The sequence below is a fragment of the Pongo pygmaeus genome, chromosome 11 (assembly GCF_028885625.2).
Source record: "Pongo pygmaeus isolate AG05252 chromosome 11, NHGRI_mPonPyg2-v2.0_pri, whole genome shotgun sequence".
Lineage (NCBI taxonomy): Eukaryota > Metazoa > Chordata > Mammalia > Primates > Hominidae > Pongo > Pongo pygmaeus.
In genome coordinates this window covers 61,660,348-61,686,752 of record NC_072384.2, presented here as the reverse complement: position 1 = coordinate 61,686,752, position 26,405 = coordinate 61,660,348, and the positions used below count along the sequence as shown (strand labels likewise).

Below are 26,405 nucleotides of genomic sequence, written 5' to 3'. Positions count from 1 at the left end.
GGTACTGAGTATACAGTGATGGGTGAAAGAAAGTAAAATGTATGGTCTGACCTGTACTCCCCTTGCTAGGTTATGGGTTTTTAATGCACAGCCTTATTGAGAAGCCCAGCTGCCACCTCTCACTCTCCCCACTGCCCCCTGTGAGATTCTGTCTGTGCTCCAAGAGGTGGAAAAATTGCCCACTCACTATCCATAAAAACACAACTCTGAACCATAAAAGCATTTAGATTAAATATTGCATTTCATTAAGTCATGTATCAGAAAAGTTCGATAGCTAAGAATAGAATGAAGAAGGAGTCAAAGCCATAAGCACGTGACAGCACCCGGATACTGTCTCCCACTTCCAGTGCTTGTGGTAAAATAATACAAATAGTAATCAGTCAATCAATCAGCCACTCTGTGCGCTTGATCCACACAGGAGTCTCTTTATCGATGGCAGCTCCACAAACAGAATCCATGCAAGAATGAAGAGTTGGCTCTACTGTACTTAGAATTGTGTATTCGTTTTACTTTTTTGGTTTTAACTTTTAAGGTGTCACAATTATCTCTTCCCTGATGGATTACCCAAAGTTAATGTGAAATTCATTATGTATCTTATACAAATCATACCCAAAACATCTATACTTGTGCTAAGATTAAATATAACATGTTGGAGCAAAATGCCATGAGTATATGAAAACTGAGAGTTACAAGAGAAGTGGTTTGGCAAACTTAGTATAGTTACAAGCACTCCTCCAGCTCTCTCTCTTCAGAGACCACTCTTTCAAAAAGGCATAAAAACAAGAAGTCCATGGACATCTTTTGTAGCAATAAATATGCCTCACAAGTCATCCAGCCCCTCTTTTAAAATATAAAGCTAAAACTCCACATATTATTTGAAAGGCTAACTTTTCTCTAGAAGATACTGATGTCAATCCCAGGTTCAAAATAAAGTCTATAAAAAGCCCTCTATTGCTAGAAACCTATTTGCATGTATTACCAATCTACAGATTCAAGAGATCAATGGATTTGTTCCCTTTCAAATATTAAGGTGTGAAATATAACTGAGCTCAAGTATAAATAGCAGGTTTTAGATTTTTTAAAGATTTAAGACAGAGAAAGAGCATAGTGTGTGTGTGTGTGTGTGTGTGTGTATACACAATATATATTGTTGTCTTACTCAGATATATCACTACCTTGAGAGAAAGGATCTGAAAGAATAGCATACAACTAATTCAATTTCCAAAAACAGGAGAATATCCTTTATTAATCAAGTACAACAGGAAAGTGTAAGAAAGAAAGATTTAAAAAATCACAGAAATAATATTCAACTTTACACATTAAAAATTAAAAAACAAATTTTGGAATTACACAATTCATTATTTTAAATTTGAGGCCCCAGCAATCCAGATTGTATTTCCACTACATTTTTTTAAGTATATGATAAAAGAAATATCACCTGCTTAGGTCATGGCTTTAAACTTAAAAACAAAACAGCTTTAGATGGGAAAACGTGACTGAATAAACATTGTTGCTCCTGTGATTTTTGCTCAAAATGTGTTTTGATGCTATTAGAATTAGTTAAAGGCACAGTGATTAAAATGTGATGTCCTTCATAAGCTTATATCTGCTCTAAAGGCTGGATTATAAATACATTTGTCAGTATGAAACTTCACTTCTTAAGCGAGCTTTTCACAGTTTCAGTTTCACCCATATTGAAGTCAAAGGAGTTTTAAGGAAAAAAAATTGTTTATGGAAATACTTTGATTAAAAATGAACATTTAACTTTTTTCAGAAATTAAAATCCTGGAAGAAAACAAGGAATTGGAAAATGCTTTGAAAAATATCCAGCTGCCTAAAGAGGAAATTAAGAAACTTGAAGTAGATGAAATTAGTAAGATCTTTTAAAAACTTCTCATTTATAGATATGAAGCTGAGCAATTTTCTTGCTTTTAAAAAAGCATAGAGTGAATGTTACAGTGCAAATTCTGTGATCTATTAATATTACAGGATTTCATTTAAAATAATCTTACTGTAACAATTCTTTTACTAAATATCTTTAATATGTTTGTGAACATGGTTGATCTTATACCTTTTCAATAGCTTCCTTTCCACATTGACATTTTTTTAAAAAGAGCTTATCTAATTTTAATTTTAAAATGTATCCTTCTAGAACAAATAGTAATTCAAGGTTTCTAGTCATTTATACATTTAACACAAAAATTTAATAAAGTTACTTTTAAATATATCCTAAATTCTTAACAATTTAGTAGTTGAAAATTGATTTTGTGGCATATATTGTTATTAAAGACAATAAATGATGCTACTAGTACTGTGGAATGAAGATTTTTCTCCTTTTTTTTTCCTCAAAGCTTTATGGTACAAGATGATTCTTCCTCCTCAATTTGACAGATCAAAGAAGTACCCCTTGCTAATTCAAGTGTATGTAATATTTTCTTTGGTGTAAAAACTATTTACTGAAAATATGTTAGATGAAATACACATTTATGAAATAGAATGAACCATTCTCCTTGGTAACAGTTCCTATTGATGCTGTTTTTATATATTCTTCAACTAATCAGAGTAAATAAAATATGGCTATTTAAAATAGATTGAGGAAGTTTTGAGATTTTAGCTGGACTTGCTTGCATTTGCTGTGTTAAATTTCCTTTGTATGGCAATTTGCCGAATGTGTCAGAATACCTTTGAGATAGAGAAATTGCAGCCAAAAAAATATTGTAAATCATCTTCACATCTTATGTAATTGAGTTAGAAATGAAATAAAGGAATAGAATACATTTAGTGGAATCACACCCAAAATCAGTGCTGACCTACACACAATTTGCTTAAAACACCATGCATTTTTTTTAGTATATCTTATGTCTGCTTTTAGCAAGTGGCAGGTGGCAGAAATGACGAAAAACCCACACATATTCCTTGAAATGCCAACCCTAGATGTATCCGTTTTGGGGAATAGGAGAGGCTGTGTCCCAAAACAACTTCCTTGTAGCAAACCTCTGGGAAAAGCCTGGACTCCTCTTGATTTTGAGCCAGTTCTAACGCCATTGTTATTTTATCACATAATTGTACTGGAATTACTAGAAGCAATGCTTGGCCAGGATGGGAAATTGAGTTTTGTAAAGCAATCAAAGATTCTTTTTTTTTTTTTTTCCTTTAGGTATGGTGGTCCCTGCAGTCAGAGTGTAAGGTTTGTATTTGCTGTTAATTGGATATCTTATCTTGCAAGTAAGGAAGGGATGGTCATTGCCTTGGTAGATGGTCGAGGAACAGCTTTCCAAGGTGACAAACTCCTGTATGCAGTGTATCGAAAGCTGGGTGTTTATGAAGTTGAAGACCAGATTACAGCTGTCAGGTGAGCACCTTCTCATTCAAGCAGATGTCAACATGCAACAAAAGTCATGCAATCACTATTGTGTTTCTCCACTCTTCATGACTTAATTCTTTATTTTTTTTTCTTTTTCTAACTTGGTCTAAAACTATCACTAATCTTAAAGAGGTATTTTTGCCAAATATGAAAAAAAGTATTTATGGAACAGAGCTAACGAATGTGTAGAAAAATGATTTCAAGTGCTAAATGACAAATACCCTCTTTTGATGTGTTGTCATTCATTCTAATATCTTTTAATTTAGTTCCATTTCTTACAATTGATAGAAAAACTTTGAACTCTCATGATGATCTTCAGGAAAACAAATATCTGAATTTGCTCAAGCGTTGTGGATTCTGCCTCTTAAGTTTGGAAATAGCTCAAGATTTTATCAGCACTACATACTTTTAGATGTTCGGTCTTCATTTGTGGTTAAACTAGCTATCAGTCGGCCATGGTAGCATGAAAGTGTTTGCCTGTTTTCGTTTGACAAAAACATAGTCATTTTACACAACAGAAATTATATTATGAAAACATTTAGGGGAAACACAGATTCATAATCTGATTTCTTCTTCTCAACTATATATATTTTCAACCATGATTTATGGTTCAATCATCTTTTCCTGAAACAGGACTATATAGGCACCAAAATTGTGGCTTTTTTAGAAACACTGTGCAAATAATTCTTGCCATGTCTCTATAGTTGTTGGGTTTCATTATTATGTTATGAGTAGGTGAAGCTAAGAATAATAGTTCGTAAATTTAAAAGGTAGCAGGCTAATTGCACTCTCAGTCATGAATATATGTGCATGTGAGGAGCTAAAGGTCAAACACTGTTTCACAGGCAAAGAGAAATTTAGAAATTTCTTTAGTACATTTTTTATCTCCTTAATGTCATTAATACTTAATGATTTCACTGCAACATGCAGAACAAAGACTGTATTTAACAGTTAGGAGCCAGGCCTAGACAACACTTTTCTATATTTTTGTCTGTAATCAAAGCAGAAGAGTTTAGACTCACAAGTAATTATTTTTAAAAATAGAAAGGTGTCCATAACCCATACATTTTCAAGTGCTTCTTTCATTCTGGGAACACACAAAATGTTCAATAAAAAAAAAGTCTATCTGAATACAATACGACAAATTAGTAAGTAGGTTACTAACACTAAAATCTGTAGCTATCACTCAATTTCTGGAAGCTCCCTCTTTCTTATGGATTCAGACTTTTGGCCTTTCAACTATTCACTTGTTTGGAGGAGATAGTTCAAAGAAAAACCCCACTGAGACATCAGTTTCTCATATAAAGATTGTAGTGTGCCTTAATGAGAATATTAACGCCATCCTCAGAATTATAGCCTAATTCCATGGGGGACTTTTTTTTTAGCACCATGGCTCACATCTATTTGCATTTAAACCATGCAATAAACATCAAGGACATGTAATCCTGGGACTACATGAAAACAGAGATGAAAATTATGCCTCATTTATAATTTATTTAGATCTTTTCCAAAGCTGAAAGAGCTAAAAAGTGATTTATTTTGGCATTGGTTAAAAAATCATTGTCTTCATCATCGTCATCATCACAACCCACCAGTAACAACAAAATATGTCATTATACTTTTATGTGTTATTTACCACCACAAATGCACCATTTGAACCTAAGAAGAAATAGCTTCTTAATATTTTCCTTGGATGAAATGAAATTTTAAACCTGAGCCATGATGTTCAACATACAGGACACAAAGCCATAAATTCTACCTTCTACTGATTTTCGCAGTAATACCAATTTGTCTTTGGCATTTAGAATTGAAGATGGACTAGAGGTGGTAATTGGATACTTCTACTTTCTCTGAGCCATTTTTAGGATGGAATCTGAAGAAAGTCTTCCTGCTATAGGGAAAACATGTTCACCCATATACTCAGCCATTCAACAACATAGCAAATATTAATATTAATACATGCTATTGCAGTACACTCTATAAAATTGTGCAATTTGCAATTTCTGTTTCCAGTGTGCTTACAATCTGGTAAAAGTAAATAAGCCACCCACACTCTGAAGGGACAAAATTGTTGTTAGATCAAACTTTTAGTAAACACCCCAGAGAATATGGGCAGCTGCGTGGCCCCATGCAAAGTCTATAAACAAGAGTGGAGATGACAGCCAGAGCTGGCCTTGGTTTTTGCTTGAAATCGTTCTTATGCAACTGTGAAAAGGAAGCCTTATAATCCAATGCTTTGAGAAAACAAAAGCTAAATAGGATAGACTCAGAATGATAATTCTGGGGATGATTCAATATACCTCCTAAGGAAGTGTTTTAGGAATCAGATACTAAATGCCTGACCTGGGGAATTGAGATTATAATACTTCTACTGTGGCCCTTAAATTGCCCCTCAGAGAATAAAATTTGTCCCCTGAATCTTTTACAAAATGCAATCTGGCTAAGCTTTTGACATACCAAAAGAAAATCATACGTACATATTTGGAAACAACAGTAAATACTACTCAAGGCCAACAAATAGATTTAAACAAAGCAAAGTAGGGGAAAAAAAGAAGTCATATCATCTTATAACTTCTGCCTATATGAAAGAAAATGCGTCAGAAGAGATGTTTGTGAAGCTACAGACATAAGGGAGACTGGAACCCGCTTTCTTTAGGCGTCTCTTCAAATGGTACATACGTGAGACCCTTAAAACTTTGGTGGTTATAAGGGCAACTCTGCTCATTTGGAGTATATTTGGCACTTTTGATATTCCCACAACTTTAAAATTTGATATAACTTGAGGGTTAGTGGTGGGGAAGAATTACATGTGATGAAATTTTCTATCATGCTTTTATAGATGGCATGAATAAGAATATTTCTAAAATAGGATAATAATTGATCACTACGATTCCAAGTTTACCTTGGCCTCGGGCCATCTTTATGAGAGAAAAGTTATAAAGTTCAATCCAGACTCCAAGATTAGAAAAACATCCTTTTCATTTGTTACTGACATTTTGTTGATATAACCACATTATCAACAGTATTTACAACCCTCTGGGAAACTCTTCAGAATTTGAAGGTGAGTTTTATAGTGCCTCATTGGTCTGGAAGTGCTAAGATTATCTAGCTAACCTTTAACCTAGTCCTGCAACATTCAGTGTTAATGTTTCATTTCCATGTTAACTATTGCACTATCATTTCCTGTAAATGTCATCCTTTCAGAATAAACCTAGGAAGAGAGCTGTTAAGAGTTTCCTGTTCCCATGTATCACCTGTTATTTGCTCTTTACCCCAGATGTAAGGTAGTATGATTGTTGGCTTCTGGGAGATCATAAAATCACAATTGATTTTATGGCTCAGAACTGTCTTCAAGCACCAGTAGCAAGGTTATTTTTTTTTTTAACAAGAAAGTGAAACTTCTCTTCTTTCATTTGGTTTTTGAAGTTTGTGCAAGAATTGCTCAAGTGTCACAATTTGCTGCACATTTTCTCTTCTATACCATGAGCAGCATCCACACAGGTAGCAACTTTCCATTTGTTACTGCATTTCTTCTCTGTAGACTCCTCAGTGTCCTTCAGAATCAGTGTCGGGTAAGCTGTGACTAACGGGGCCTCTTCCCATCTGTTTGTCCCGGGCATTTGCCCAACTTCTCTATGCATCGGAAACGTGCATGTTGAATCAATGCAAGAGCGAAATGGTTGCTGTGAAATCCCTTTAAGAAACTACATTATTCAAGTAATGAAAATCACTCAGTTCTACTTCCAGAGAAGAACTGATGAGAAAGGTCTTTAACAGTAATTGAATGGAACAAGAAGATAGTATTTTTCTGGGACTGTGTGTCTCCTTTGGTCTTCTCCCCTCCTTCCTGTCACTGTTGCATACCGTGGTTTCTGCAATGGCTGATCCAGTTTGCTACATTCCACTCCAGCTGCTGTTTCTCTGAGATTTTCTTGAGTTTTTATCAAACCAATCCCCAGATAAATCACAATTGCTCTGAAACACCAGGCCTCAGGGTAACATGTTAGAAATTAGCTTGAAACCCTCAATTTTGAGGGTTTCCCATGACTTTTTAAACGTTGTCCTTCAGTGTAGCCCCTTGCTCCTAAGGAAAGATTTATTTTCAAAATAGTTTTCAAATGGATGCACTTCTGTGATAGAGCTAAAAAGGAATTATTTCCATATTCTACAAGACACACGTAATGACCCCATGCATGATGCGTTGAGGATGCCTAAGTATCAAATGGAAGACGGTTGTATATTTCTCTCAAATGTCTCTGAAAATGAAGTGGTGATTAGCATTAACAACTCAACAAACAATGTGATAAGAAATTAATATAATTTAAAGCAGCAAGAACAAAATCCCTCTTTCCGATAGCTGGGGATTTGGAGATTTGGTCCTGCTCAATGCTACTGCTACTTCTTGTGTCACTATGAACCCATCTTTTGGCCTCTCTGAGTCTCAGGTACACCCCCACGATTAGACTACAAGGCCTTACTGCTCTGAGATAACCACTCAGTAACTGTACAATAGAGTCTAAGAGAATCCTTTTATCTCTTTGCAGAAAACATGATAATATTATTTTAATTATTTGTAAATGCAGCCTTATTATGCATGTGTTTAAACAAAGAAAATGTAGCGTTTCTATTAAATCTTTGGATTAAATATGGTTGTGTAATGAAGTAAATGTCATGTGTACACACTTAACATTCTAAAAATTTGTTTCTTTTACTTTAGAAAATTCATAGAAATGGGTTTCATTGATGAAAAAAGAATAGCCATATGGGGCTGGGTGAGTTGTTTTATATTTTTTATGCCTGTTATTCAGTTCAGCAATCATCATTTTCTGAAGTGTTCGTTTAGAAGGTTTCTCATGAAATGTTAATGTTGCAACATAATTTAATTTGTCAATGGAAACAGTCAGTTTGGATAATCTGGGCTTCAAAATGGTGGTTTTAAGTGTTTGTTCCTTTTTTTCAATCTTTTCTTCCCTGTACAGTAAGTTAACTCATAATTGACATATTTTTACTTAGGTCTTTGTTACTAGATTATAGCATACTGAACTGAACCATATCCATCAGAGGGTGAATTTCCTTTGTTATTTTAAAGTTAAATATGTATCTTTTATTTTATATTTCTACTTTATAAAAATCGGAGCTACAATTTGAAATCACAGGGACTTTCAGAATATAAATTCCTTAGTACCTAGCCTAGCAGTCATATCTTAGCTGTTTAATTTTGTTTCTTTTTATTTGGCAATCAAATTATTTTAGTAGACCGAATGTTCGTTTGTGCTAGCTGGAGAAAAGTACTATTTAGTTTCCTAATTATAGGTCATGGAGATAACTTCTTACATTTGAGGAGCTGTGCATATTTTGAAAATACACATTTAAAGAAAGTGGCAAAACTTATCATTTATGGGCAATGAAGTCACTGGAAAGTTTAGAGAAATATTGGAAAGAGTTTAGATTTGCCCATTATAAATTATGATAATTACCCTTCAAAGAAGATTTCCTGTTTCACTTTTTGGTCTGAATTTGTACATTTGCAAGTCAATTTGCAGCCATTTGTGCCTGGGTTGTTTTTCTTGGCTGTTTTCTCTGAAAGCGGCCTGCACGAGAAGAAGGGAATGAAACCCAATATTGAAGGGAATCTGCAAGATTCAGCTCCACTCAGCTCAGTGACCAGATGAAGAGCTGTTAGGAATTTGAAGAAAGTTGTTACTTTAAGCCATTTGGTCCTTCTTAAAACTATCAAATGTTAAATATCTAAACAGAATGAAATTCAAATGAGTAGAAATAAATGAAATATTTCTATAGTGAAATATTCCAGATAATACCTTCCCTATCATCCATTTTTATAAAGTTTCCTAAAGCAAATCCTTGAAAGATTCTAATTTTAAGTTGAACATGTACATATAATCATTAACATTTCTCTTAGAGTTGGACTTTGCTTTTGCTGCAGGCTTTGAAATAACCATAAAGTAGAACTTTTTATTTTATTTATAGAACATTCTAGGTATTAGTTTGGTAGAAAACCATCTACGTGGGATGATTTTCTAAAAACCCACTCATCACCCAAAAATACATCCCTATCAGCCTGAAATTCTTCAATAATAGATTCTCACCACATCTAGTTGGGCAAATGCCACTGAAATAGTACATTAGAACCCCCACCCTTCAATTGCTTACTTTCCAACATGGTGATGACTGTGAGGTCGACTCTAAGAGCAAATTTGGGCAAAGAAAGTAAGAAATGGGCTGCCACGTGATATAACATCTGAGCAGAAGGAACTAGTATGTGGATAAAGACATTAATACTATACTGGGTTTTAAAATCAGCTCTTCAGGTTTAAGATGTTTATTAATCCGTCTGTCTAATCACTGACTTGTTCATTCTTTCATCTACATAGTACATTTTCTACAAGGTCTTGTACTAGGTTCCTTAGGGGATGAAAAGATGAGTAAGTCATAGTCCTGGCCCTCTTGTGGGGGAAACAGACAACAAAATAAGCAATGGCTCAGCAATGTTCCAAGTGTTAAGAGAGATGCAACTTGCTGTGGAGTACAGGGGGACAAGAGTGGATAATTATGGCTGTGGGAGCTAAGGGAGGATTCCAAAATAAGTTAGCATTTGAGATTGGTGAAGATAGCTGAGGAACGGAGCATTCTAGGCAGAGTGAAAACCACATTGCCCAGGACCTGAGTTAAAGAGCGTGGTGCACACAGGGAAACTGAGCTGGCCAGGGATGCCTGAAACTTCAAAAGTCTAAAGTGTCTTGAGGAAAGTATAGAAAATGAGTCTGAATAAGCAAGTATACAGATAATAGACAGTCTTTTAGGCCACCTAAAGGAGAGGGATTTGTGCATGCCTGTGACACCTTTCTCTTCATTCTTCTGTGCCTCTATGATTGTTACACCTTTTTTTTTTTCTTTTTTCTTTTTTGAGATGGAATTGCTCTCTGTTGCCCAGGCTGGAGTGCAGTGGTGTGATCTCGGCTCACTGCAACCTCTGCCTCCCAGGTTCAAGCGATTCTCCTGCCTCAGCCTCCCGAGTAGTTGGGATTACAGGCACATCCCACCACGCCTGGCTAATATTCCTTTTTTTGTTTTTGAGACAAGAGTTTGTCATGTTGCCCAGGCTGGTCTCAAGCCCCTAGGCTCAAGCAATTCACTCACCTCAGCCTCCCAAAATGCTGGGATTATAGGCATGAGCTACCGCACCCGGCCTCCATTTATTATTTAAGTATTGGTGTTTTTCTGGGTCTGGATCTCGCCTTGACCCTCATTAGTCTTCCTTTCCTTCGGCAAACCCTTGTGGTGTCAAAGATGATGATGACTTCCAGATCCCTGGCACCAGCACACACCTCTCTTCTGTGCTCCATGTTTCAAATGCCTGCTGATCATCTCTCCCACATGTCTCACATGGGCCTCAAACTTAACTTATGCCTAAGGTAAATTTGTTAAAGCCTATTTTAAAACAAGTCTTAATCTTCATTAAGGCTTCTCCACACACTTATTCACCCAAATTAGAAACCTGAGAGCTGTTTTCAACCTCCCCCTGTTCCTGACTTCAACATTCTATTGAATAGTGAGTTCTGTCAATTCTACCTTTAAACATCAAAGTCTGTTCTCATCATCCCTACTGACACTGCCTTAGTTTGAGTTTCTCCATTTGTAATTTAAGCCAGAAATTCTCAAATTTTAGCTTGCACAAATATCACCTGGAGAGCCTGTTGAGACACCAGAGATTCTGAGTCTGTGCTTCTGGGGTGGGGCCCGAGAGTGCATTTCCAACAAGACCCCAGGTAATGCTGATGTTTGGGCCCATGGACCACAGGTTTCGCGCTTCAATTCATTCTAATTGCTTCTTACCTGTCCTCCTGCTTTGGCCTCACAAGCTCCAATGTGGTTAATGAAGTTATCATTCCAAAACAATTTTTACTGTGTGGCTTTTCTACTTATGTATTTTACAGGACTCTGCATTGCCTGCAACACAAAGCCCAGATACCTTTCCTGGCATGCAAGGCCTTTGGCAATCTGACCCCAGCTTAGTTTTCCAATCTCATCTCTTGCCTCTTCTCCCTGTACCTTAAGTAATTTAAATTATGGCCGGGAATGGTGGCTCATGCCTGTAATCCCAGTACTTAGTGAGACCGAGGCAGGTGGATCACGAGGTCAGGAGTTCGAGACCAGCCTGACCAACATGATGAAACCCCGTCTCTACTAAAAATACAAAACTTAGCCAGGCGTGGTGGCATGCGCTTGTAATCCCAGCTACTCAGGAAGCTGAGGCAGGAGAATTGCTTGAACCCGGGAGGTAGAGGTTGCAGTAAGCTGAGATCATGCCATTGTACTCCAGCCTGGGCAACAGAGCGAGGCTCCATCTCAAAAAAAAAAAAATATATATATATATATAGATAGATAGATAGATATAGATATATAGATAGATAGATAGATCCGTGCTTCCTTGTTCCCATGTTTTGTACATGCTATTTCTTGCATCTGCAGTGTCTATTCTCTTCTTCCATTCCCCACCTTTTCCTCACTCCCAAATGGATAACTCACACTTGCTCTTTAAGATTCGACTTAGATATTTTTTCTTTGTGCTCCAGTAGCTCTTTGTATTTCTCTTATAGGAATTACCGTGTTGTGTCTTGTCTGTCTGTTAGTTTCTCCCATAAGAATGTAAGTTCATCAAAGGAATGGACTGTGTCTCATTTAGCTTTGTTTCTGAGCCCAAAGCCACAATTGTGTTTGTTTAGCACAATGCTTGACCACATCAAGCATCTATGATGTTGTTTAAACTGACTTTAATCCTATAAATCAATGTCTCCCCTCAAATATGTCCCATTAGTACCAGGAGATTTTTCAGGAAAATGTCCTATAGTCTAATAATTTGGCAAATCACAAATTCTATGTAATAGTGTATATAGGCTCTAGAAAGACTAGCAAAACAAAAAACAAAAAACAAAAAAACTGTCAAGTTTTGTTTAACGCAGTATTACCAAAAAGTATTTGATTCCACAATTCCTTATTCCTCCACCATCCCAGAACACATATTGACAATGTTTTCTATGGACATCAATTTTTAAAGTGCTCTTGAAGTCAATAGGGCAAGGTATTGGTGTCTTGGAAAGATAATCTTGGCTGCAAAGTGGAGGATAATCTGAGATTTGGGGAGAGGATGGGCCAAGGGGCTAGGAGAGTAGTAATACCAGGGACAGATATCAAAGGCCTGAATTAGTCAGTGAAGTAGCAGTTGGAAGAGGTCATATCTCTGTGTGCTCTTATACAATATAATAAGCAGGGACCTGTGGGAAATTGGAGATGGAAAAGAGAAAGACATTGAAAATTACCGTGAGGGTTACTTAGCTCTTATTGCGTTTTGTATTAGGGAAGAATATATGTGTTTCCATGAAGTATTAGACAGTATAGGAGTTTGGGAAATACATCATACCCAACAAAATTTTTTGGAGTCAATTGGTCAGTAAGCTCCAAATCCCACATTACTCTCCATTATCGAGTTCAAGAAATGGGGAATAAACCCTTTTAACTTCCCCTTTCATTTTCTGGCTCACATAAAACAAAGCCCACTAGCCCTGGTTTTAGCCCCTTGATAAATATTCACTATGTGCCCACCACAGTGCCTAAGAAGTATCAGTTTATGGCAGTGGTTGCCAACCGGGCGATTTTGCTCCTTGGGGCATTTGACAAGGTCTGGAGGCATTTTTAATTGTCATGCTGGGGGAGTGCTACTGGCATCTAGTGGGTAGAGGCCAGGGATGCTGTTAAACATCCTGCAATACATAGGACAGCCCCCTATAACAAAGAATTATCCATCCCAAACTGTCAATAGTGTCAGAGTTGCAAAACCCTGATATGCAATGAAAACTCAACACAATTATTCTGACAATTGAAGAGCAGCGAGGGTTTTGCTTAAATTATTAGAATAACAGCCTCATTTCTGGGCTTCGCTTTGTTAATATAGGCCTAGCCAGGTGGTGTTGAATAAGCATTAGTTCATGATTTAATCTTAGTTCCTTTCTCTCCCAGTGACTAATTATAAGTAATTTGAATTGCTATGTGTGATCAACGATGTAAAAGTAGGACAAATGCACCTCTAATGAGACTATATTAGACTCTGAACTTACAGTTTCCCCAAAAGAGGTTGCCCTAAGTATAGGGATACAGAGGAAGGGGCATGGGTTGCTGAGTCAAGTGTCCTGAGTTTGAGTCCCAGCTCTGCTGCTAACTGACTCCATAGCCACTATAAGTTTACTCTGAGCCTCAGTTTCCTCATTGTGAAATGCAGCAATAATTTCCTCACCAAGACACCGTGAGGATTAGACAAAGTAATAGCAAAGTCATATACTCAACAAATATTTATTCTATTCCTATTGTGTGTCAGGCCATATTTTCAGTGCTGGGCATACATTCATTGACAGGACAGACAAAAATATCTACCCTTACGGAGTTGGGAATGGTTGGAGAGAAAGACAATAAACAAGATAAATAAGTAAAATATAGAGAGTGTTAAATGACGTTAAGCGCTATGGAAAAAGACAAAACAAGAAAGAAGAATGGTGCAAGTTGGTACAATTTTAAATCAGAATGGCAAAGAAGGCTCATTTGAAGTGACATTTGACTTTGAAGAGGAGAGGAAGTGAGGCCTGCCGGTGCCTGTGGAAAGAGCATTCCAGGCAGAAGGTCACAGCATTTGCAAATGTCCTGAGGCCAGATAATGCTTGGAGAGTTCAAAGAACATCAAGAGAGCCAGTGAGCAAGGGGAAGAGAAAGGAAGGGGAGAAGTGAGGTGGGAGAATGGAGACAGATTGTGCAAGACCATAAAGGCCATTGCAATAACCCTGACCACATAAATGTTAGCTAGTTATTATTATTGCCTATAGGTAAAATGTTCCAGTGTGCATTATGCCTCAAATAAGAGTGTTTCGTAAACCCTCCTTCAAAATCCTGTGCCCTTCTAAGAATGTTTTTAAAGATATCCCTCATTTAAACAAAATGGCAAGGCGTCTAAGTGCAAAGGACAAAATTCCAGAATTCTCATGGCCAATCTGCTCTGTGGGTTCTTTTCTTGCAACAGCCACCCACTCTGCCTGGGAGCCCCACTCATGGAGGGTGGGGGCAGGAGAAAGTCAACTCGGGTTTTCTTTTTTCCCCCTCTTCATTTCTACAATAGGAATAGCTTTTCCAAGCTGCCTGAGAATTTAAAGTACACCTTCTTTTGTTGTGCTGCTGATACAGTCGCTTTTGCTCTTACAAATTCCCAGAGAAAATTTGTATTCATTCTGAAAACAGGAAAGTTTTATTTAAATACAACACTATCACCCAATGACTGAATAGATACAGATTAATAATTCCTAAGATTTTCAACAGCAATGTTCAAAAACCTTTTCATGATATGCAAAGGCTTTTATTTTAATCTCAAGTCTCACTTTATTTCTTTCTCTGGGGCACAGGAAAGGAGAAGCAGGACCCAGTATTTTTATTTGCAGTAAACACGCTTTGCCAATAAAACCATAAATGATAATAATTTTTTTCTAAAGGTCTCTGGCTTACTATGCTCTCATTTGAACTTGAAATTCAGAAGGAAGGAAAGCCTTCCCATTTCAGCAGGAGTTGCTGCAAACCTGCTAATCAAAATCAGTCATTTTTTAAATTATAAGTGAAAGTTTAAACCAGACAGAGAATTTTCACTTGCAATAAGGATTTTCAAACTTAAATGTATCTTCTGTTTTTAAAATATACTTTTTGCCTATTAAAACATGGTTCAGTTCTCCTCCAAGTATAACAAAAAGAGGCCATGGTACAATCCGAGCCCCCTCTTTTATTCTGTGTTTTGTAGCTAAAGGTCTTCAATAAAATTCCCCAGAGCTAAAAACATAAAACTGTAAATTAGTTTGAGAATTCTTCATTTAACTATTAGATTCAGCAAGATTGTTTAGCTGATTCCCCCCATTCCATGCATTTCATGAATTAAAAATAGACCCCTGCCACTGACCTATTACCAGCACCATGTCTGTCTATATCTCTCTCTCTCTTTCTCACACTCTCACTCATTCTATCTCTCTAAAGAATGACTTTCTCTGGTAAAGATGATATGATCTATCCTGATCTGAGGGAAGTGATTCCCAGAAATCTGTGGTCATAAGGTCCTAAAAACACAGTATGGCTTTAGCTGGAGAGTCACGCTGTCCTCTTATGATTTTTAGGGACGTTCTTGCATCAGGGCAAGAATAAACACAGAGAATCACTTCCTAATCTAGTGCACACATTTTTTTTGGTCCATGTCCCAGACAACTGCTTAGTCCACGTTCCCAGGAGAAGCACCTCTCTCACAGTATGTTTGTACAGACCAAATTTGCTTCTCACGAGGCAATGCAACCTTATTTGGATGCCCTGTTCATTTCTTCATATTTAAGAAAAGGTTCAAATTTCCAAGTGACATGGGCAGAGATCTCTTTCTCTTAATAGGATCCCATTTCTGAATCACCTCTTGATTCCTTGGAGAAGAAAATCTATGAGAGCTAAACGTACTCCTGACTCTGCAAATTGCATCCTGTTTTGTATTTATTTCCTTTTCCTTAAATTTGCAGGAAGAAATATAAGGTTTTTAAAGATACCGATGACTTTTCCTCCTTTGAGCTGCTATGTCAGAAATCCTTAGAACATGTACCACTACATCATACACAAACTATGGCCATGTCTTAAATTATCCAAAAAGTTCTTATGACCTTCCTTTGGTATTCTGTTGTGAAAATAAATAAGTAAATACAAAGATACATGTTCTGTCTCACAGGACTTTTGCAAACTGCGAGGATGTATCTTACATTTAAATTTTGGTAATTTTTTTTTTCTGTGCATCTCTTTCAAGTCATCTCTTTCAAGTCAAATCCTGTTTTTGTTCCAGCACGGTCCTAGTTGGAAAGATAAAGAGAAAAAAAGGAATTTTTTTTTTTTTTTTTGGAAAAGAAAATTGAAATTCTATCTATCTCTTAAACTGCTCCTACCATGTTTTAAGAGGGTCTGTTCTGATCAGCACACCAAGTATTTCTAATGCATTAGGGAGGAAATGACCATTATGTCTGGTCATTTCTCTGAAGCTTGCTGCCGAGGATGCAAGATAGACATGTCATCCACCCTTAGCCATATTCTCCAGCTCCCTTTGGTCCGGATTGTGAATAGAGTTGCTATAAACATATGGAGGAAAGCTTATGAAAGTAAATCTGAGTCTGACTCATAACAATGTCCCTACAGTCCTATGGAGGATACGTTTCATCACTGGCCCTTGCATCTGGAACTGGTCTTTTCAAATGTGGAATAGCAGTGGCTCCAGTCTCCAGCTGGGAATATTACGGTATGGAAACATTCATGAATGTTACCGTGAAAACATTTAACACGTAATTACTGTATATTTGATGTTGCTAGAAAAATGGATTATGCAGTAAAATTCACCCCAGCATCACTAGGGAAAATATAATTTATAAACAAAGTTGTTTATATCATTTATTATAAACATGTTGTAACAATCAATGAAATCTCAAGAGTGAGGAAAGTCTCTTCCGTAATCCACTATATCTTATTTTCTCCCAGAAACCTTGAGCCCCTGCCGAACCAAATCTTTAAAATCAGAGCTAACTCTGTTTTTGCAGGCACACAGCTACAGCATAATTGGCTTTTAAGCACATCTTCTGCACGGTCAGGCCAGAGGCCAAGCAATTCACCTCCATGCCACAGTTAGCAATTGCCAGCTCCATTGCTCCAGAAATCAAAGAAACAAAAACTTTGTTGGAAAAATACTCCTGTTTGTGCCTATTTTTATCATTACATCAATGCAGGATGATTATTTGGAAGGAACTCTAATAATTATTCAAAATAACTCTAATAATTATACAAAAATTAGCTTCATCAGATTCTCTCCTCTATATTGGGGCAGAAATAAAACAATTGTGACTTGTAGGGGATCTTTATTAAGAAAAAAGTGTGTGCATCTATGTACGTGTGTAGGGGGAATGGATTTGAGGAACATATTTTCATCCCAGATGAAATAAGACACCAGTAAAAGTCCTAAAGATGGCTGGATTTTTTATTTTCTTTAAAATATATTGAGACCATTCTACAGGTCATTCTTACTTCAACATTCTTCCCTAGGAGGGTAGAAGTGAAAAATATTAAGAATAGTCATAGAAAGAAAATGTTTAGATGCTCCTGTTTCCATGATCTCTTCCTTCATACTTCTCTAGCTCTATTGAGGCTAATTGCAGAGATGACACATATTCTTTGAGGCCAACCATTATAGCAAAGTAAAGCAAGAATTTACCTCAAGAGCTCAAGATGGGAAAATTGAGAAAGTTATTAAACTAGAAGGTCTTGTTGGTTAATGAAATGACATGCATCACATGCAAACAATGCATATTCTTATATATTTTATAGCATCTGTCTACACAGAGAGATTCATGGGTCTCCCAACAAAGGATGATAATCTTGAGCACTATAAAGTAAGTGTTTCCATTTTATTTAGGTTAATAATTAATTTCTAATATGCTAAATAACTTAAAAGCAGTAGTTCAGAATTCACAGTTTTAATTCTGGGTCCCCAAGCAAATATCATCTTTTGTTAATTGCAAAACACATCACTAGAAAGGGTTTTATTCCTTTTGGATTCTGTTCTTTCTTTTCCCATCCTCCCTTCCCTAACCTCTCTTTTCCCAATCTTCTTCCCCACCCCCAACCCCTACACAGCTTGAGCGGGCATCATTTATGCCTAAGGTCTCACTCATATGTAACATATGACACATAAACTTTCAGTTTTTCAAACTAAGAATCAGATGGAAGTAATGCAAATGATGATGAAAATGTGTTGCTCTGACTCTTAAATATTTATCAACCAAAGCAATACATAATTTCAGTATTGGTGCTAAGTCCATTGCACAATGATTTAGCTAGTTTTCTATTAGAACTTGCAGCAACTAAAATGTTAATTTTTTTCTCTTTTCCAGAATTCAACTGTGATGGCAAGAGCAGAATATTTCAGAAATGTAGACTATCTTCTCATCCACGGAACAGCAGATGGTGAGGTTTAAGCAAGACTCTTACACATAAAAATACTGAGCCAGCATCACTTTGTTTAAGAAACATTAAGCATCCTCCTATGCCTATGCTCAGGGTCAGTACCTAAGAGTCAGGGACATTTCCATATCTGAGTGTGATTACTCACTGCTGACAATGTCAAATGCATGACTAGATAATTGTTGGTGTTCATTTCCAGGCAGTACATTGTCACTCTATGCTTTCTGGTATTTAGCAGCACTTTAACTCTCTCTCTCTTTGTTGCAGATAATGTGCACTTTCAAAACTCAGCACAGATTGCTAAAGCTCTGGTTAATGCACAAGTGGATTTCCAGGCAATGGTACATCATTTTGTTTTACTCATGTTCGTGGCCTTAGACCCTCAAGCTAAAAGGAGGGGTTCATATTTTCATTTTTTTTAACTTTTAAAGTAAAATCTGACAAAGAGGCTGCAGGATAGAGTAGGCAGAACATTACATTAGCAAATGAATCTTGGATCTTTCTTTAACTACTGAAGGACCCAAGGCAAACCAGATCACCTCTCATGTTCCCAGTTGAGTCATGCAAAATAAACGAGTTCACAAGATTAAATGATCTTCTAGTTCAAACATCCAGTAGTTCTGAAATCCTATGTGAGTAAGTGCAGCTATATGCTTAGAGTCCCTGCAAAACCTGAGCATCCTTAAACAGCTAGAAGATTCTGTTTGTTCAGTAAGAAGCAGTTGCAGAATGTCATCACAAACCTCCAAGGCTCCCTGAAATCATATGGCTCCATTTGGGGTTAGAGACGTTTTCACCTATGTATTCTCATCCCCTGGCGTACACCTGGCCTTCTTACTCAGCTTCTTACTGAGTGAATGAATGAATTAGCTAAATGTAAAATCCAGGTTGCTTTAAGAATGAGAAATGAAACCAGAAAAGAAAATAAAGTGAAAGCCAAAGTTGGGGGCGGGGTGGCATTCTTGGTGGCTACCTTTTCCTCTCACAAATGCTCCCTCAATTGCTTAAGTTGAACAAGAACCCCGAAAAGGAGACCCCCATCTTTTCAACATTTGTTTTTTAAAAATGTACTGCCTGGGAAAGAAATGGGGGAGGGGGTATAAGAAGAAGTTGGTTAAGGGGTACAAAAGACAGTTAGATAGAAAAAAAAAGTTCTAGTATTTGAAAGTACAGTAGGGAAATTATGGTCAATGATAATTGACTGTATAATTCAAAATAGCTGGAAGAGAAGAATTATAATTTTCCCAACATAAAAGGAAATTTGTTTGAGGTGATGGGTATTTCAGTTATCTTGATTTGATCATTACACATTGTATTCAGCTATCAAAATATCACTGTACCCCCAAAAGATACACAACTATTATATATCAAATTTTTAAAAATATATAAAGAGTGAGGTGAGCTTTTTCTGACCTTTTTTATTGTGATCCCCAAAGTAACTTCAACTTAGTAAATATATATTATTACATTGCGACCACTGCTACCTTTATTCAGTGAGAGCAGTAATCTTAGTGGCATCTCTCCAGGAGTGAAGTTTAAAGTTATAATACTATCTTTCAGTTTTTTAAAATGCTATTTTTAACTCCTATAAAGGGTATTTATGGCTATATATGAATACATTATATTGTGGATTTTCTGCAACAGAGAGGAATTAGATTCACAGGCTGAAAGCCTCATGGAATTGTTGAGCTACAAGGAATCTTAGGGAAAATCAACTCCAACCCCTTTGTTTTTCAAATGAAGAAACCAGACTCCGAAGAAGCAAAATAACAGACCCAATGCATCACTTCTGGTAACTCTGATTCCTGATCCTGATCTTCCAGGATGCTGGATGATGCGAGATCTCAGCCACTGAGATCTAAAATATGTTTAAAGCATGTGAAACAGTAGTGGAGGTTAACGAAAGCTCTTCCTGCTGTAAATATTTACATGTAAGCTATTTTATTTATTTGAGTGTTCTTAGGTAGAATTTCCCCATAATAGAAAGATTATCAGGTCCTGAGAGCACAAAAAAGTCCAAGCTAAATGCATTTTATGACTGCAGGAATAAAACAAGCTTCTTTCTTTGTGTTTCAGTGGTACTCTGACCAGAACCATGGCTTATCCGGCCTGTCCACGAACCACTTATACACCCACATGACCCACTTCCTAAAGCAGTGTTTCTCTTTGTCAGACTAAAAATGATGCAGATGCAAGCCTGTATCAGAATCTGAAAACTTTATATAAATCCCTCAGACCGTTTGCTTGTTTTATTTTTTATGTTGCAAAATGCTGATATAAACAAACAAATGAATGTTGTTCTAAACTCATTCTTGACTCAGAAGTTCAAGCTAAATATTGTTTACATTTTCTGGTACTCTGTGAAAGAAGAGAAAAGGGAGTCATGCATTTTGCTTTGGACACAGTGTTTTATCACCTGTTCATTTGAAGAAAAATAATAAAGTCAGAAGTTCAAGTGCTATTGTGTTGTCTGTATTCATTGATTTCAGGTTCCAGGTTTTATCACAGAAAGAGGTGTTTGTGCAAAGCAAGTGCATGAATAATATGAGGGTGGTCACGGAAGAGAAGAATCTAGAAGTGGTTTTGGATTTCTGTCATGAGAACTCCAAATACTGGAACCAACAGCTCAGAGTAGGCAAAAGCATTGTTCAGAAAATGCAAGTGAATCACGTTTGAGATGTTTGCACTCTATGCTGTCCCTCCAAGAAATGTTTATTACATTTCTCCCAGAAGATTTCTTCAACATTGCCAAAAGCATTTGATAAAGATAAAGTCAGACTTTTGAATTCAGACTTCTTTTAAAAAATGCTTCTAATTTGGAAGTGCTCCTATTTTGAATCCATTTTTAGAATTAGTAATGGTAACTGCTTTCAGATTGCTAATCCATAACCAAATCAAACCAAACCAAAATAAATAAGTAAATAAAATGACATCAATAGCTAGAGAGGAAAATTTTATATCTATGAGGTTTTTCTGGGGTTTTAGTTCTACATTATAAAGTTCATATTGAAAAAAATAGCTGTAATGCCTACAGTCCTAAAGCAATGCATTGCCAGTTACTACCACTTTCGTTTAGAAACTACTGGTGACCTGCCATCTCTGTGATTGTCTCAGAATGAAAAGATCCATACCAGGTCACCAGAAGATATTTACTGAATGAATGTTGGAAGTATCCACCACACTGCTGTCTAAGGGACTTTTCATTGTGTAATCCCCAGCACTGGATTGCCCTGGGTAATTTCTCCCCATCCCTAGCTTGATACCTTCTTTCCAGTTGCAGGTTGAATCCCCTCATGACTTATACCCAGAAGAACCAATCCTGGCCTGGAACATTACAGCAGGAAGACCACAAAGAGCACAAATGCAGTCTTCTCTAGAGTTTTCTGACTTTTTCCAATCCAGCATTGTTTCCACTTCAGCTTTCTGAAACCATTGCCCCTAACTCAGGCCACATAGCTCCACCTCACACATCAGGAAGGGATGTTTTGTGGTGGTCAGGAATTCTGGACAACACCTTCCCAGATTCAGGACTGGCCACAGCCCCTCTTTTCTTCCTCCATGCAATGGCTGTTGCCCTGAGTACCAGAGTAAGCTACCACCTTCTCTCTCTGTTCTGCACACAGCAGCCTCTGAAGCAAGCCCAAGAGATTTTCTCATAGTTTTCTCATCATTCACTATCTCCATCTAGGGAGAGAAAAATAACCAGTCATTTTCTAATACTCTATCTAGGGATACCACAGGGTCATTTCAAATAGAAAGAACAAAAATTCTATTTCTCCAACTTATTTTCTGCCTTTGTGACATTTGCAAAACTGGATTCTAATATTGATCTGCAGTAAGTTGTCTCCAGCCTCAGGCCTTTGCTCCCACTGCCACAGAGGGAACTGCTGAGACAAAACTAATAGTGTCATTTTCCCACTTAGAACCCTTTGATGATTCTCCATTGCCTAAAAAATAATATTCAAAATCAGCATGACAGGGAGAGCCCTTGACGTTCCATCCCCATGCGTACTTTCCAAACCCTTTTCCTGACACCAGCTTCTATAGACCCTTAGATTAAAATTAGATAAAATTGCAATTCAGCTCTTCAGTCCTACTTGCCACATTTCTCTGCTCAGTAGCCACATGGTTAGTCAGCACCATATTGGACAATGTCGATGTAGAACATTTTCACCATCACAGAAAGTGCTGCTCAACACCCTAGTGCTACCTGAGAGAAAATCTTCCTAATGCTACCCTAGAGAAATCTTCACCACCCTTGTCTGGTAATGTGGCATATCACAGAAACTCACCAATTGTTGAATTAATGAATACCTTTGTGTTCATGGAAGATTCAGGTTTTCTACATTACTGTCGATGAAGCCTTCCCTGACTCCCTCAGGTAGAATCTCCCAGGTCTTCCTCAAAACTCTAAATATGTTTTCAGTTGTTTATTTATTCATTCATTCAACAAACATTTACTGAGTCTGATTGTATATCAAACACTGTGCAAGACTTTGAGGATGTAGTAAGAGCAAGGCAGCAACTTGTGTGGCAGTTTTTTAAGTGTTCACCTTTCATACAGCTTTATTAGATTCTTATTTTGTCTAGAAAGATAAAAGGTACATGTAGTACAAAAGGGAGAGATTTTAAGTAGAAAATGCCAAGGTAAAAGAAAGATTTAAAAATATCTTGCCTTTTCTATCTGTAGGAAGCTGGAGTATAATAATAATTATCATTTACCGCATTTTATTCTTGGATATGAGACATGGTAAAAGGGCTATCCCAACAGCCTAATTAAAGCTGCAAAGTATAATTATCCTTCACACACGACAAACAAGATTTTCATTCATTCATTCACTCATTCAGTGACTGCAATTGCAAGCCACTGTTTTAGGTACTGTAGGTAAGACCTCCCCTCAAAAAAAGTCTGGTGTAAGAGGGAAGCCATAAAACAATTAATTTCTAAACATTATTTCAAATTTTAGTCCCACACAGCTGGCCTGAGAGCTATTTTTAAAGGTTTCAAAATTCTAGATGACCATCAAATATTTCTTAGAGTAAATAAGAAAAAAAGCAGCAAGCAAATGAGTATTTGGTTAAATTTAACACAAATGAGAGAACTTTTATTGAAGTTTTAAAATTTTTTTTTAAAACCTACCTTTATTTATAAAATGCATTATTTATTTCCTTAAGAAAACATTTATTGAATACCTATGCTGTGCACAGTAGTATTCTGGGTACTGCAGGGGTTACAAAGATGAATATATATGACAATTTCTCCATTTCTAGACTGTATCAGTAAAGGCGACTTAACGAATCTGATTTTCCCAACATTTGAGCATTTTTCAGAAACTGACAGATCTTTATGCAAATGTTGTTGCCAAGCTGTTTGTAATGGTGAAATTATACTTTGACAGTAACTCTTTAAAATATATTAAACCCAGCTAAGGTTTTTTTGGAAATGTTGCCAATTAAGTGACTTTAATGAGCTTCTTGATGGTAATGTAATTAAAATTCGGATGTTCTAATTGTAAAAAAAAAAAATAGTTCTGGGAAAGTTAACAGTAAAATAAGCAAATGTAAAATGAATTGGGGCTAATTTAAATGGTGATAATGTGGTCTTCTGAGAAGATTCTACCAAAACAATGCTTTCAATTATGCTGTTTGTAAAGAAGAAAGAAGGCACCTAACAGAGATTTTGAATTTATCCAATAAAGCAGATATTTTGAGTTTATCCAATAAGACAGATTGAAAAATTCTGAACACAGTAAATCATTCTCAGTCTGTGAAGGGGAACTGCTAAAACACTTCCTTGGCATTATGGACAGGTACTTTGGCAATTCGAAGTGGAATAATTTTTAATTCAGGAAGAAATAAGTGCTTAGACCTTACCAAGCTATTCATGGGGAAAACGATCTGGCTTCTAGCATAAGCCTCTAATGACCACCTGCTCAGATTACTGGCATGCAATACTAACATGCTGGTCATAAACACTTCTTTTGACACACAGGTAATATCTTTGGCTAGCTAGAGCAGTCTGATTTTATTCCATTGGTTTCTAACTAATACTCCATTTTTACTTACTTAAAACATTGTATTGACAGTATATATTTTAACAGATACTCGTTGGTATAGCATTCCATCTTTTGCTCTGTGGTTATAGAGAATCAGTATTGTGTGAACAAGAGAGAGGTACAATCAAGGTAAGGTCATGCCACAGTGGCTTGACAACTCATCTTCCCTCTTTCATATTTACTATTTGTTGACAAGCAAAGACAGGAACATCTTTGTTAGTCACTAATTTTTAGGGCCAGGAACTTTTGTCACTGCCACAGAAGGTGAATTTGTGAAATAAGTGTCATAATGAAACAGTCGAATATTAAGAATTGATTTATATGTTAAAAAACTACTACCCATTCACAAAATTAGGCTTGTTATTGAAACATCCTTTTAGATATCTATGAAAACAACAGAACATTTTAGATATGTGATAAAATTTCCTTATACCCCACTGGTACTACACTAAATTTCCATATTTGAGAAATGATCATTAAAAAGTGAAGATGCTTTAATATATAAAGTGCTTTGTACATCCACAGGAAAGAATGCTGCTCTCTAATTTCCTTCAGAAGATTAAAGCAATACTTTGCAATGTTATCAATTTCTTTCTTTAAATGAAATACAACATAGCTCACTTGTCAATTTTGTAAACAGAGCATGTTCACTACAGCTCATTTTAGGGGCAGCACTGTAGTGGGTAAAGGAAAGGAGGTTAAAGTGAAACTATCTGGTTTGAATCCCAGTTCAGTAACATATAAGCTATGCAACTTTGATAAATTTTCATAAGTTATCTCTGTTTCAGTTTCCTTATATGTGAAATTGAGATAATAACAGTTCCTACCCCATGGAATTGATTGTCGTTTTAAAATAGTTATCACTTGTAGAGCAGTGTCTGACACATAGTTAGTCTTTTGCAGCTGTTTGTTAGATGCATAAAATGAACTACTTTTTAATGGTTATTTTCAATAAACTAATTCTCAAGAAATTAATAGCCTCAGTCGGAAGCCAATAGTTTCTTTCCCATACCATGGAATGTAGTATAAGTGTCCTCGATCATTTATACATGAGTCTTTATTTCTAAAACAAGGTGGCCTTTTAGGAATAACCAACATTGAAGTCGTGCATATCCAAGGAAGCTCATCTTCCTTGGTACTTATCTTAAATGAGTTGTTCATCCTTGTATCTCACTCAACACCTGTCTAAGTAGTCTAATATTTGATAGCAGTGATTGAAACACCTTTGAGAAAGACAAACTGCCAGGGCAATGTGTAGTTGAAGGACATGGGCAGTAAATTTACCCACCTTCCTGTGAAGCCTGCAAAGCACCACAGTGGTCATCCTCTCTGGCCCTGTCTCCACCGCTCTCTCATCACCTACCAAACTACAGCCACCCTGGTCTCATCTGTGGATTTTGTGTAGGCACACTTATTTCTGTGCCAGGGTCTGGAACATCTTTTCTCAGCTTTTCACTTGGCTGTCTCCTTCTCATTTGGTTTCAGCGCAGGTGTCATTGCCTCAGAGGGAATTTCCCTGATCATTGGATTTCATATTGCTTCTGCCACAGCCAGAGACTTCCAACCACATTATTTAATCTTGTTTCCTTGATAGCACTTAGAAGCATCAGAAATTCTTTGATTTACATTTGTGTTGGTTGTTCCCTATTTCTCCCATTCAAGTACAAGCTCCCTCTGAGCAGAGAGCTTGTCTGTTTTTTTTTTTTCACCTCTCTGCCTCCAGGATCTAGACAATACCTAGAATAACGTAGGAGGACCTCAATCAATATTTGCTGAATGTATCCTCACATTCTGTGGATGAGAGAGCCCATGAAACTGGAATCCTGATGTGTAATCTGGCAGTGGATACAGATCATGCCCTTTCTGAAACTTAGTATATAATAGGAACTTGCTGTTGTCCTCCTCAAAGCAAAGAG

General features: G+C 36.7%; 1 protein-coding gene across 2 annotated transcripts in view; it reads left to right on the top strand.

Annotated features, from left to right (window-relative positions):
- FAP (fibroblast activation protein alpha) overlaps positions 1–20,894 on the top strand; it is a 73,317-nt gene extending 52,423 nt beyond the window's left edge. For both annotated transcript variants that reach the window (XM_054478196.2, XM_054478197.2), the window contains 9 exons: positions 1,775–1,873; positions 2,352–2,421; positions 3,158–3,352; positions 8,082–8,136; positions 16,622–16,721; positions 17,798–17,862; positions 18,364–18,436; positions 18,701–18,774; positions 20,510–20,894. In XM_054478196.2, coding sequence (XP_054334171.1) covers positions 1,775–1,873; positions 2,352–2,421; positions 3,158–3,352; positions 8,082–8,136; positions 16,622–16,721; positions 17,798–17,862; positions 18,364–18,436; positions 18,701–18,774; positions 20,510–20,611 — 833 coding nt within the window. In that variant the 3' untranslated portion in view covers positions 20,612–20,894. The remainder of the gene's footprint in view (positions 1–1,774; positions 1,874–2,351; positions 2,422–3,157; positions 3,353–8,081; positions 8,137–16,621; positions 16,722–17,797; positions 17,863–18,363; positions 18,437–18,700; positions 18,775–20,509) is intronic.
- Positions 20,895–26,405: the final 5,511 nt, after the last annotated feature.